The sequence below is a fragment of the Anoplophora glabripennis genome, unplaced genomic scaffold (genome assembly GCF_000390285.2).
Source record: "Anoplophora glabripennis isolate ALB-LARVAE unplaced genomic scaffold, Agla_2.0 scaffold7, whole genome shotgun sequence".
NCBI lineage: Eukaryota > Metazoa > Arthropoda > Insecta > Coleoptera > Cerambycidae > Anoplophora > Anoplophora glabripennis.
In genome coordinates, this window is record NW_019419456.1 from 2387771 (window position 1) to 2402510 (window position 14740).

The 14740-nt window shown below is 36.4% G+C and overlaps 1 protein-coding gene across 4 annotated transcripts; it reads left to right on the forward strand.

The window, feature by feature from the left end:
• Positions 1-99: 99 nt before the first annotated feature.
• LOC108904086 (vinculin) lies at positions 100-14705 on the forward strand. 4 transcript variants are annotated; one of them, XM_018706493.1, is made up of 19 exons: positions 100-328; positions 1514-1621; positions 1670-1852; positions 1914-2117; positions 2173-2472; positions 2535-2614; positions 3728-3958; positions 4009-4469; positions 4525-4758; positions 4813-5010; positions 6502-6593; positions 6697-6784; positions 6911-6943; positions 7369-7476; positions 9529-9582; positions 10076-10200; positions 10255-10384; positions 10438-10641; positions 13752-14705. In XM_018706493.1, exons 1-19 carry the CDS (start codon positions 272-274, stop codon positions 13922-13924), a joined length of 3063 nt encoding a protein of 1020 aa, XP_018562009.1. In that variant the 5' UTR covers positions 100-271; the 3' UTR covers positions 13925-14705. The 4 variants fall into 4 exon arrangements, with proteins under 4 accessions (XP_018562009.1, XP_018562010.1, XP_018562011.1 ...); XM_018706494.1 differs by lacking the exon at positions 9529-9582; XM_018706495.1 differs by lacking the exons at positions 7369-7476; positions 9529-9582.
• Positions 14706-14740: the final 35 nt, after the last annotated feature.

The window sequence follows — 14740 nt, forward strand, 5'->3', positions numbered from 1 at the left end:
TCTCATGTTTCCTGTGAATCAAATTTCCCGCCCCGGTGATTAGTTGAGGAGATAAAAGTAAGATGGCCTTGTCTTAAGGTAGGTTAAGATCTATTTTTAACTTCTTTTCATTTTTCTTGTTTATTATCGCTGCCGTTGTAAATGTCTCCATAAAAGTCTTGTAATTAAGTTTTAAATATCCAGTCCGTCTTAGAAACCAAGTAGTTGTGCTCGTTATAGTGTTAGATTTGTTGAATATTTCATTGTTACTGTTTTTTTAAATTTCGAAAAAATGCCAGTTTTCCACACCAAGACAATCGAGTCTATTTTGGACCCCGTTGCACAACAGGTAACAGGATTTATTTATTAATATTTATAACTCTGTTACTCATTGTTTTGATTCATATTTATTCTTTACCAGACCGGGTGTTTCAATTCTCCGTTCAGGCCTTAACAGCCGAAACGGAAATTTTTTAAAATCATTTCAAGAATTCGTTATCGTTTAATAATTTCTTATCATTAACTGATGAACAGTCACATCCTGTATCCTGTGTTTTGCAAATTTAAGTTCCCCGAAAGTAGGCGTTGCCTTTGGCTAGAGAACAAAAGTACATCGTGCCATGCAATTCCCAGATTGTTTTGACATTTGGGACGAACCGACTTGATTCATTTCTTATTTTTAACTCTGGAGCGGCGCAAACATTTTTACGAGTTATAAAATCGATTGGTTTTCATTTGGAAAATCGGCCCAAAGGCAGCTGTCGGCCCGTTTTTTACCAGGCCAAATAAGGTTATGAGCCGAATTGTTTACAAAATCTGTTCCAATGAATATTTTATGCCCACTTTTATGATAATGCTTGAGAAATTATAGCACGCCGACACCTACTGTATACTAATTATACGCGCCTATTTAAATGGTGAAAGGAACGGATCAATGAGTATTTGAGGTCTGGCCAATAAAAAAATATTACAAATTTAGCTTGTTTTATGTCGTTAATTCATTATTATGCAAGACTGGTTCCACAACATTTAGATTCCGTCTTGGAATAATTTTTTGGATAGGTCTTCATTTTAACTGCCGAAAAAAGTCGGCGGAGCGTTAATTTTTATGTAACCAATTTGGTAAATGGACAATTTAAGAATACCTTAATAGTAACTGTTAGAAACTTTTTGAGCTAACAGTGAAATTATTAGTTAACAGTAATTTTTTGGTTACACACCTTTTTTTTTGAAAATTAACTACTATTGATAATTAAAAATTAAAACTTTCCTTACAAATTTCAGTTATTGGGATATCAGCAAAAAAGTTGTTAATGCTGCAGTAATGTTTAGGTTAACTATTTAATGTCTATTCCAATTATTGTTCTAATAATATAATTAATAGCACTTAATATTTACTCACGGACAGACAAACGGACAGACCATTAACTAAATGAACAAGAATCAAGTAAATATTCTGATATTGCCAACTAATTGTTAAATAATTTAAACGTAGAATAATTTGCCTTGAAAAATCATATCTTTTTTTCACCAGGTATCCAAATTGGTAATCCTCCATGAGGAAGCTGAAGAGGGCATTCCCATGCCGGACCTGCAACAGCCGGTCCGGTCGGTTAGTAACGCTGTTTCGAACTTGGTTAAGGTAATTTTCCAACTATAAAGTTTTCCCACCTGTAGAGACTCTTTTTAGGTCGGTAGAGACACCATCAACAGTTCTGATGATCCGATCCTTCGACAAGACATGCCAGCTGCCCTGGTGCGAGTCGAGAGATCGTCCAAGCTTCTGGAAGAGGCCAGCCAAATGCTTAAAGATGACCCCTTTTCGTCACCGGCTAGAAAGAGGTTGATCGAAGGCAGTGGCGGCATATTACAAGTTAGAAATACATGTTTTATGTGAAAAACATTTATCACTTAAATTCTTAATCAAATTGTAGGCCACGTCCGCTCTGTTGTTGTGTTTTGATGAATCCGAAGTAAGGAAAATCATCCGTGAGTGCCACAGGGTCCTAGACTATCTCGCGGTTGCGGAAGTCATTGAAACTTTGGACGAACTAGTCCAATTCTTGAGGGACTTGAGCCCTTGTCTTAGTAAAGTGTCCAGGGAAGTCAGCGCTAGGGAGAAGGAACTTACCCATCAGGTGCGATATATAACAAAGCTTAACGACAAGATGACGACAATTGATGTATTTTTAGGTTCATTCGGAAATTTTAGTGAGGTGTTTGGAGCAGGTCAAGACTTTGGCGCCTATTCTGATCTGTTCGATGAAAATCTACATCCACATCGTGTCTCAGGGCGGTAAGGGTGCGGAAGAGGCTGCGGAAAACAGAAATTACCTGGCGCAGAGGATGACGGATGAAATCAACGAAATTATAAGGGTGTTGCAGTTGACTAGCTACGACGAAGAACAGTCTGAGTTAGACAATTTGACAGTGCTGAAGAAATTGCAGAACGCCATCGCCAATAAGATAAACGCTGCCAATGACTGGTTACTTGTAAGTAAATAAAATTATTGAAAATAATTTTATAAATTTTATCGCTGAACTCACTATTGTAGGATCCAAACGCCGTCCGTGGGGGTGTTGGTGAAAAGTCCCTTCGCCAAATTATCGAGGCTGCCCAGAAAGTTGCTGAACGGTAAGTTTTTTTATTATAAATTTAGTTCGTGGCTTCCAGACCTTATTTACATTGTAATTTCACCATATTCATTGTTTTAACAGATGTGCTAGGAACACATGTCCTGTTTTCAGGAAGTAAAACTCGCACCTTACTAACAGCACTGTATTTATTGGTAAAGCCGCAAACATACTATATCGTTTTACAGATAAACGGGGGTTCTTATGCTAGTTGAGAACTATAAAAACTACTATAAAAACTTCGTGGTATCCGCAAAGAATAACGGCGAGTTTTCATCATACATAACAGTTGTCAACATTAAATATTTTGGATGAGAATTGCAAGTCCAATTAAAAGTTGTGAGCAGAATGTTAAAGTTTAAATTTGTTCCAAAATCTAACAAGAGTTCAAACAGTGAGATTAATGCTAATCGGCAAAAATATACAGGGTGATACATCATTTTCAAAAAATTTGTTCTATATTCTTAAATTTTGACAAAGAATGCTTCTTTATAATCATTTCATTGTGATTTAAAAAAATTTCTATAAATTTATAAGGTGTTCACTTATAGATTTCGGTCTCAAATTAATTATTTATGTGTCACATTCCTTCTTGACGTTGTCTCCATTTTTTGGAGTGTAACTTTAAGTGGGGGGGGGGTCAATTTTTTAGGAGTAACAGTATGTTTTCCCAGAATAATAAACTGAAATATATTTTTTACAAATTAAATAAATGGTCGTTTCTTAAACTGCACTTACACTTTTGTCTACGCCATCACTGGGCATCTCTCAAATTTGGTTATATGTGCGCGATTATCAGTGTTGCCTGTTACATTTAAAACCAACTGTATGAAACTGAGCGGTAGTTAGCAAATCTGTAAACTTTCAAAGATGCCGCAAATGTAAATTAAAAAAAAAAGAAACATTAAATAACATTAATAAAGAAAGTAGGCCATAACTTCAATGAAAAATTGAAGTTAACTAACACCCTGTGTATAGAAAAGAATTTCAAAATGTGGAGAAACTCGTTTAGTGCGGCTGTTATTTGAGACATTTATTTTTGTAAATGGGATGCCCTGTATAATCTAAATATTAAAAAAGTGACGACTTTTAAATTCAACTTTTTGTGTCCCAGATGTCTTCCGCAAGATGCCAATACGATCAACAAAGTCTGTTCCGATCTGACAACGATGACCGATGCCTTGTGCGAACTGCGCCAAGAAGGCAAAGGTGCAACTCCTCAAGCCGAATCTTTAGCCAGGGGCATTAGGGAGAAGTTGGGCGACCTTCAGCAAGCCGTTATGAGCGCCGTTCTGGCTGTAGATAAGGCCGGTTTACAGCAAACCGCACATACTGTCCAAGGAAGGTAAGTATTAGAATGCACTTGTGGTTTTATTCCTAAAAAATTGTTTCTAGGCTAGATCAGGCACGGAAATGGTTATCGAATCCCGGTCAAGACGACAAAGGGCTAGGTCGTCGAGCTATCAACGCTATTGTTGAAGAGGGGAGAAAGGTCGCAGATGGACTTCCAGGGATTCAAAAAGCAGAGATCCTTCAATTGTGCGACGAAGTAGACTCTCTGTCACGACAACTCGGGGACCTTTGCGCCCAGGGCAAGGGCAACACGCCCCAAGCCCAAGAAATAGCTAGGAGGCTCTCTCAAAAACTGCATGAACTGAAAGAGAAGATCAATCAGGCCGTAGTCAACCGAGTCGTTGAAGATTTTATCGATATCGTCTCTCCTCTGAAACAATTCACAGAGGCGGTGCTGGCACCTGAGGGAACGCCGAATAGAGACCAGAATTTCGCCGATAAAGCGGCACATCTGCAGCAGTTTTCCACCAGAGCTGTCAAGACGGCAAAAATGGTAGCTGCCGGTAAGTTGCCACATTTTTACTAATATCGAAGGTGATCGCTTCTTTTCTTGTTAAGGTGGAAGCGGTGGCAATAAAAAATTAGCCGAGGCTCTTCAGAGTGCAGCAAACCAAGTGGACAGTCTGACGCCTCAGTTAATATCTGCGGGAAGCATCCGTATGAATTACCCGTCGTCCAAAGCGGCTGACGAACATTTCGAGAATCTCCGCCAGCAATATGCGGACACCCTAACCAAGGTTAGAAATCTGTGTGACGAAGCCACTGACTCGGCAGATTTTATCAAAGCTTCTGGTAACTTTCTCTACCGGTTTATGAACCTGATTTCACTCATATTGATGTTTTTAGAGGAACAAATGAAGAAACACACTTTCTTGTGCGAGGAGGCTATAAAGAACAAGCAGCCTCAGAAAATGGTGGATAATACCTCTGCCATCGCCAGGCTGGCCAACCGGGTCCTTCTGGTAGCGAAGCAAGAAAGTGATAATTCCGAAGATCCCAATTTCATTGACGATGTTAACAGAGCGTTCGACTCTTTACAAGGCAGTAAGTGGATTTAGTGTTTATTTTTTTAATTAATGGGCGCAATTATGTTAGTTAAACAATCCAAGGTTATAAAATAGAAGGTAGTCTCGACAATGTAATTAAATCTCGACAAAGGTTTCTCAAAGTAAACTGTTAGTTTTTAATAGCATTGGTCCACATCTGTACCATACTAAGCATAAATTCCGTTTATCATTTAATTCTATGATAAGGGTGTATTTTATTGCCGGGAATTTTGAAACAAGATACTCTTGTGAGAGTCTAAATTTTAGTAATTTTGAAATGTTCGAAACAAAAATCTTGTGACAAGTGACAAGCACGAATGTTAAACTGTCGAACATCTGATCATTCTGCTAGCAGCGTACCACTGTCATTCCGTTGCATTGTTGTTAGATTGCATGATGTCAATTTTTTGGAATTTTATTGTTTAACAAAACTAGTTATTTCATTAAACTGAACATAAACAAATTCAAAGAGGTGATAAATACTAAACTTTGTAGTTTTCTATGCACAAAATTATATTCATAACAAAATTTGGAAAGACTTTATCCGTTATTAAATTAACCCGTTACTCTAAAATTAAGAAAACTGCCCAGTGTGGAATCCAAGGAGAAACTGCCTTTTTTTCGAAGATCTCCTGAATTCGACACCTCGCTTTGACACGCCCATTTCTTGGGTCCAGAAGTTTCTGTTCTTATGTTTTTGGTGGGCATCCTGAATATCGGGGGTTGAAATGGCTTAACTATACCATGTTAATACCTAATTGTCTGAATTTACAATTGTGTGGATAATTTTGTGGTTAAACTGAACTTACAAGTAACCCTACACCTTCCTCTTGTGACGTATAGCAACACAGGGTGGATTAATCAATTTCATTTGAACTATTCTTATAGGTTGGAAAATCTGCCTAAAAACCAGCTATTTGATCTATTATTATTTTCCTCACAACATTCTAACAACTTATTTAAATATCTTGGAATTCCTACGTCTTTTCGAATGTATTTCGTTCATTATTAGAAATATTGATTTTTCCCTTCACCATGGGCTGTACCGACGCAGTTAGTCCAATACTGGATGCCTAACACTTGGCCCCGACGATCTAAGTCTACTTGTTCAAAAACATTGCTAAATTTCATGAGGCCTTCTCCGAAGAGCGGCTTTGCAAATTTATTGCTCTCGGTGACAAAAGCCACTAGTCTCTCGACGACTTTATGGTGATGCTAAACCTACTTGAAAACCCATTTGAATAATTACTGTTGACTGAAATATTTTACTGCTTTTGTTACATAAATGAAGATGCACAAATATTATTAGACGAGTAATTTTGAGGCCACAATGTGATAATTAGTCCAAACGTACCATAGTCCAAAGTAACTTCATTTGCAAGTTTCGGAAAACATGAAACAGACTGTAGGCATATAGGGTCACCTTTGTATCTCACCACCTTGGGCTGAAATTATCTACAAATTAAAATTGTGACAAAAATGTTCATAGGTGTACCGCCGATGGTACAGGATGCCAAAGCTGTAGCTGTTAACCCGTCTGATCATAATGCAGTGTCCAGATGGAGAGAATCCAATAAAGCGGTAAGTTTTTGACAGCCCGTAAACCATACATTTTTAAAATTTTTATTTCATTCGATATTCATTTTTCTTACGATTTTCTTTTCGGTTTCTTCTTTCTCAACAGTTGCTGAACGCCGTCGGCCAAGTCAGGGATGCCGTACACATCAGCCCGGAGCACCCGCCTTTACCGAACTTCAATACTTTGAACTTGGGTAAGCCACTATTTTATCATCTTTGTAGCTTCATACGAACATCGCACTTGTAAATACGAATATAAAAAGTTAATTTTTACACTAATCTTCTAGTTTTACTAATGATGGTCCAAATGTCTTTTTCAGAGCCAACTGCAAACACTTACTTTGTCGATAAAGGTACATTTTTGGGGCTTTTAGAAACAATAACGATAAAGAGGCGGTGAAGGGTACAACTCCGTGATGAACAGAGACAGTTGTAGGGAGAATTGGCCTCTTTTATTGTTTTAAAAAGAGGAATTTTAGTATTCATGCTGTAATTACCTTTTTCCGTCTAAGGTTGATAATTTTTTTTTTTATAATCGGGACATAACTCAGAAAGACGAGAAGTAATTATTATTTTATGGATTCGTACGAATATGTTTAAAAAAAGAATAAGTACCGTTTTATGTATTTAGAAAGGAGGTCAATTCTCTTGCAGTTAAAAAAAAAATTAACTCGATAAAACGAAGTTTTCCCTCACCGGCCCCTGCTGTAAGTAAATCTGTACATAATCAGTTTTCTGCCGCCTAGTCTAACGCCTCTGTATTATGCTAATATTGTAGTTGGCGAGCCGTTGAGAAATACACCGACGCCGGGCAGGGAGACGGGGGCACTCAGCCCCAGCCAACACCTGCAAGGGCGCGTCAGCCCCCTGCCGAAGTGGGCCAGAGGTATAACGCTAATATTTCAAGCTTGTCGATTTTTTTTCACTTTTACTTATATGTCGGGTTCTTTAGGTGACGGTACGAAAAAACAAAGGTTTTGTCCTCAAACGATGTTTTGTTTCAAATTTCTGGAGAAAATCTTTGTTTTTTACATGTATACACTTTTTCCAGCTACATTTTTACAGTTATCTTTTATTTTATCTGCAAAATTTTTCATTTCTTTTCATTCATTGATCCCTCTCTTTGTTCACTTCCTGCTTGTGTCAGAGTTCCAAAATAGTAGGCAGTAAGTCTCATACATCAATAAAACTACTGTAATGTGCCCTTCATATCGCATAGTGTTCCGATGATATGTTTAGTCTACGCGCGCGCGCGCATTTCTAGTGTTCTATTGTTACAAACGTTTATTTCCATCTTTATTTATCGTGTACTAAAAGTGAGGTGACAAGTGCCACATAGTTTCATTTATCAGTTTCCCACTTAGGCGTTTCCTTTCATGTCATATGCGTGCAAGCAAAAAAACCTTTTACTATTTTCACATTTTAGTTATTCCAGTGTGTTTCTGAAAATAGAATCTGTTGTAATCAAGATGGTCTTAATAGAGTGAATTTAACATATTAGGAATCAACAATTTTTAATTGTTTGACCCCCATTGAACATCTATTTGCCTCACATCGAATCTCATAAAAAACAAACNAGTTCCAAAATAGTAGGCAGTAAGTCTCATACATCAATAAAACTACTGTAATGTGCCCTTCATATCGCATAGTGTTCCGATGATATGTTTAGTCTACGCGCGCGCGCGCATTTCTAGTGTTCTATTGTTACAAACGTTTATTTCCATCTTTATTTATCGTGTACTAAAAGTGAGGTGACAAGTGCCACATAGTTTCATTTATCAGTTTCCCACTTAGGCGTTTCCTTTCATGTGATATGCGTGCAAGCAAAAAACCTTTTACTATTTTCACATTTTAGTTATTCCAGTGTGTTTCTGAAAATAGAATCTGTTGTAATCAAGATGGTCTTAATAGAGTGAATTTAACATATCAGGAATCAACAATTTTTAATTGTTTGACCCACATTGAACATCTATTTGCCTCACATCGAATCTCATAAAAAACAAACGTGGGATCTCGAAACAGGAGATGAAGTTATAACAGAAGCAATCATACTTTTAGGTGACAACAAGGATATCGTTAGTGACAGTGGCAGTGATAGAAACAATCGTAATTAGTGATTTTGCTAATGCTTATAATGTTTCTAGTCTTTTTTCAGTGGTGCATCTCATTTTTCAGTGAGGTTCATACTTTAGCAGTTTAGTTTTAGCGGTTTACTGATTTTGTGTCACCTTACTATTATAACACTATGTAAGCAGACTTTTTTTAAGGTCTCTTGTCTAGTTAGCGAAAGCGCTCTCATATTAAAAATATTATTCATATTATAAAAAAAATGGTAGTAGGCCATGAGGACAGAATTGCTCAGGATATACCAGAGTGTAGATTTATAAAGCATAATCCAGCATGGAATCGCATTCTCTGCTCACTGTATCTATCGCGAATCACTCTCTACAATTTTGGAACTCTTAANATTTTTTTTAAGGTACTTTTGTCTAGTTAGCGAATGTGCTCTCATATTAAAAATAAAAAAAAATGGTAGTAGGCCATGAGGACAGAACTGCTCAATATTTGGATATACCAGAGTGTAGATTTATAAAGCATAATCCAGCATGGAATCGCATTCTCTGCTCACTGTATCTATCGCGAATCACTCTCTACAATTTTGGAACTCTTAATATATTTATTTCACTGTAAAGATCCATTGTCATTTCGAATATTTTGAACGATAAGTGATATTTTACATACAGGTTGGCAGTAGTTAATATAACACAAGACAGTTGACACTTAATTGACTTTCGTTTGTTTTAAACAGCACATTTTGATATCCACGGCCAACTTGATCTGAAACATCACATTACACTTTCCTTTTCGATATAAAGTGACGGTGGATTTTTTCATCACTTTGGTGAGGTCTAATAATTTTTCACTTGCCGTCTTTTAGGCGACAATTCCGATTTACTATGCCAAGAGCTCGCACCTAATTATCACGAACAAGGTAAAACCTCTCTAGCAGTTTATAGCGCATGTGTACGACACGCATATGCACGCTTTCCGTTTCTTTCAACGAGTGCCCGAAAACTACTAAATTTTCTAACCTTTAAAGGGTGCGTTCAAAGAAACGACGGTTATGGGAACGATGGTATTGAATTGTTCATTGAATGGGGCATGTAAATTTTGGATGGTACTTTTCACGTTCTTTCTACAGCTTCTGCTGGTTGCTTGTTCGCTTTTATGCATATCGAAGTAGTTGTGGTTTGTTTGATGTACAAGGTGAACGTTGATGATCGCATTTTATAGAAATTTGAGCTAATTTAACTTTTGGATTTGTTACATGCATACAGGACGTTACAGTTTTATTCCTGAGTATATTCTTGAAGACGGTAATTGTTTGTTTTTGTGAATGTTACGAAATCAAAGCTTTTAAAGTGAATGCCACTGTTGTGATGTCTTTTTTGTGACTTTTTTAATGTTATGCTTTAAACGTACAGAGCAGGCACCCCCTCGACCCCCCTTACCTTTCGACGGAGCCCCCATGCGACCACCTCCACCACCGGAAACTGACGATGAAGATGAGGTGTTCAAAACCGCTCCACTTCCAAGCCAACCTATTATGGTATGTCGTTTTCTTGTAAAAGTAAACTTTTATATTGTAACTTCTTACATTTAGGTTGCTGCGCATAATTTGCACAGAGAAGTGAGACAGTGGTCCGCCAAAGACAACGACCTCATTGCTGCGGCGCAGCGAATGGCTAAACTCATGGCGAGTCTGTCAGAGCTTGTCCACAATGACGATAAAGGTTAGTTATTTCTTTTGTGTTGTACATCCGGTTACATTTTATGTAAATTTCAGGTTCAAAGAGGGAGTTGATTGCGACGGCTAAGGCTATCGCCGATGCTAGCGCGGATGTAACGCGTATCGCCAAGCAGCTGGCCAGGGAATGCACCGATAAAAGAATTAGGACCAACTTGTTGCAGGTCTGCGAGAGAATCCCGACGATTGCGACGCAATTGAAGATTCTCAGCACTGTTAAGGCTACCATGTTAGGATCTCAGGGTAAGGATTTTAAATTACGGAAAATGTACAATCATGTATATAAAATGAGACCAGTTGTATCGTTAGCTGTAAATTTGCTTTCTGTGCTTGCTCCATTGAAGGAAAACCAGCAAAAGGTATTGTACATGCTTTAACATCCTTTTACATTTCGTTTATTATATTAGGACTGCTACATATATAAAAACGGGTAAAGGAAGTACAGGGAAACGGCGATATGTCGGGGAAATAAAGAAATTTTCTGAAATATTTTTGCGTCACCTCAAAAAAGGATTGAGGAATCATTAAAAAATCTAGAAAAACGTCTCATTTCAAAAAAACATGTATAATGTTTAAGGACAATGACATAAAATTAAAATTCACTAATTTGGCAGAACAAACCTGGCAAGATTTAAATAAAAAGAAAATTTGTTTTATACATTTGAATTAAAATCTATTAAATCATCAATTGCGATAATTGTTTATTAAAAATTATAAAATTTGAACATAATTTACCAGCATTATAATGAAAGACAAATGCAAAATATATTGCCTCAAATCACTAAATTTTTTTTCTCAGAAATAGTTTACATTGGCAACTTAAAACAAGGGGACTGTTATGTATGATTGTTTTTTGAAAAAGTAGAAATAAAAAAAGTTCTAATTTCCCTCAATGTTAAAAAAATTTCTGGACGTAGAGATTCATACTAGCATCTAAAACAGCAGTATTCAAACTGTGTTCTGTGGAACATTAGGGTTCCCTACAACCTCTCTGGGGTTCTGCGACTTAGCCAAAAATTAAAAATTTTGAAATTAACAATATCAATACTACAAAATTCAAAAAATGTATACTCTTAAAACTAGTATGTATAAATATAATATACAGGCCGTCTACTATAAGAGGGCCACTCCTATGAATCTCGCTTAATATACGACGCAATTAAAAAATCTTTATGTTTTTTGTTGCATTTTTTGAGGCCTTTATGCTCGTAAAAACAAATTTGAGATTCATGACCAACTTTATGAGAAATCATAAAAAGACCGGAAAAGTACTAACAGTTTAGGGCCGTCTAACTTATTTATTTTAAGAGAAAGAGAAAACTTATTTTAATAAAATTTCATGGCAAAATTGATATCTTTCACCTAGTGTAAACAGATTTTTAAAATATGGTATGTAATTTGCTGTGCCCTCTATGCAGGCAAAAAAAAATTGTCATCGAAGCAGGTTGTGGCTCAAAAAATTGCTTGTTTTTTGTAAACATGTAAACATTTTCGTGTTAACGTAGAAATTGTTGTAGACACGTGTCAACTATAAAAAAATTAATAAATATAATGCACTTCTTTTAAGCAAAATACACACATTATTATAATATTGGGTTTTTACTTTAGAGAAAACTGAGCCTTCGACATTGTTCTTGCACAGACAAACTAGCTTACCTTAGCTTATCTCAAAAATCAGCAAATTACATACGATACTTCAATAATTTGTTTACATCAGGTGAAAGATATCAATTTTGCCATGAAATTTTGTTAAAATAAGTTTTCTCTATCTCTGAAAATAAAAAAGTTAGACGGCCCTAAGCTTTCGGTTCTAAGTTCTTTTTCGGTTTTTTTATGATTTCCCATAAAGTTGTCCATGGATCTCAAATTTGTTTTTATCAGCATCAAGGCCTCAAAAAATGCAACAAAAAACATATAAAGATTTTTGACGTGCATCGTGTATTAAGCGAGATACATAGGAGTGACCCTCTTATAGTAGACAGCCTGTATATGTATAATCAGTAAAAAATGTGTTTAAAAATTTTTTTTGGTGTAGGGGTTCCTCAAAAAAATTGAAATGTTGGCCGGGTTCCGCAAGTCATAAAATTTTGAATACCGCTGATATAATGAAAATAATAAATAATGAAATTTAAACTACTTACTGTCAGAGATATAAATAAAAATGTATATTTTTTTCAATTTCAACATCATGCATCTCTGAAATGGTTGTTTTTACAAATTAAGTCCCATTATTTTTACTGACTCGAATTTTCGCAAAATAAAACTAGGACATCCTGTATATTAATTTTTGAAACGATTACAGGAAATTAGTTAAGTAAATTCTATTTAAACAAAATGACCTCGGTTTTTCGAAAAGTAAATTTTTGTACTTGTACAACCAAAACAAATTGCATCTCAGTCTTCATCGAATTTGTGGCAAATAGTCAGGAGGACAAATTTTTGTTTTTATTGGATAACAGAGAAAAGATTAGGGAAATTGAAAATACTGTTCATGTAGCAACACTGCATACACAGTGCAGCTATTAAGTTTTAGGACTGATTTTATAGTGGCAAAGTACATGGCGCTATCTCTGTGCGGTCAATGGAACTACATAGTGGAAAGCCTTCTGGGCGACCGAACAAAATTTCATCAGTATGTGTGTATCTACCACGAAGTTATAATGTTTTGCGTGAAGCAAGCGAACGTATCAGCAGTTACAAATGGCGTATGATGAGGAGTGTGTATCAGGTCTGAATGCGTTTCTGTGATTCAGAAGGTTTCATGATGACTGAGACAGCATGCACGACGATAAAAGGTTGGGGCGTCCATGCTCAAGCCAAATGAACAAAAACATTGAAGCTGTATTCTTCGTGCTGAAGTCTGATCGTCAATCAACCATCGAAATGTTGGTAGACCGTTTACAATTGATTGACAATCAGACTTCAGCGGATTGACGATCAGACTTCAGCGTAGAGCTTCGATGTTTTCATTCGTTCGACTTTTGTGGATTGTCCTCTCGTCCTCATGCACGCTGTCTCGGCCATCACGACCTCTCGAACTACAGGAACACAGTTGGACATGATACACACTCCTCATCGTATGCCGTTTATAACAGTTGATACGTTTCCATGGTTGTTTAAGTTAAAACAGAACTTGACTGCTGTACACTTTTCAATGTGTGTTTCCACGACAACTATCAGAAACTTGCTTTATACAAACTTTGTGGTAGATCCGCATATGCTGATGAAATTTTGTTCGGTTGCTCGGAAGGCACTATATAGTTGCCTTAAAACTTAATATTGTGTATAAATAAGCTAAGCTTATCGTTAATCTTTGAAAATGATAGTTTGAAATTTATTCATAATTCTCTCAGGATCCGAAGAAGACAGAGAAGCGACCGAAATGCTGGAGGGCAACGCCCAGAACCTGATGCAGAGCGTGAAGGAAACCGTGAGGGCGGCGGAGAGCGCCAGTGTAAAGATCCACGCCCAAACTCACGGCAAGTTGAGATGGGTCAGGAAGCAGCCGTGGTACGCCTATGCTTAGACGAACGTTTAGACCGACCTTTTGTGTTCATTGTAATTGTTATTTATTTCTTATTTCTACTAAAAAAAAAAATTAGTCTGGGTAGCGCCTGATATACTCAAAAAGATAAAGTTGGAAACATTGTTTGAAGCGCAGAGATATGTATACGAAACAAAAATTTTCTGCGTTGGTAACGGTTGTTTTAGTTCGTCAAATGTCTTTGCATAACTTTTTATTTATTTATAAGAGAACTGTCCGTTATAATCTATAACTTTCTTGACCTTTTCTTACAATTTCAATGTCACAAGGTGAAAGTCGCCGCATACTTTTAACCAACACCCAGACAGACAATCCGTAGGCTAATTATCTTTAATAATTTCGAGACATTTCGTTCTTCAATAATTTTCTATGTAAAATAACGTGACTCTAACTTTCCCTGGTAACCCTCGCACGAAATCCGCTAGGATACATATACATACATATATATTTACACTAAGTGATGTAGAAATGCCTTGCCCATAAATATAGTTATTTTTGTAAGCTTAAAAATAGGTGAAAGATGTATTAAAACGAAACATGTGCAATAGTGCCAAATCCTATTTAGCGTCTTACGTACTTTTTGGAGCAATAAGTTCATATGGCTGATGTTGTTAAGAGCTTTTAGATATTTATATTTTACAGAACTATATGTCTATTTCACTCGCTTTTACCCTTTCCTTTTTTTATTAATTTTTTTAACTGATATATATATATATTGGAGTGAAATTATGTAACTGATTCAATAAAATGTTTATATATAGAATACGGGTGTTTTAATTCTTCCCGCAACAGGTGAAA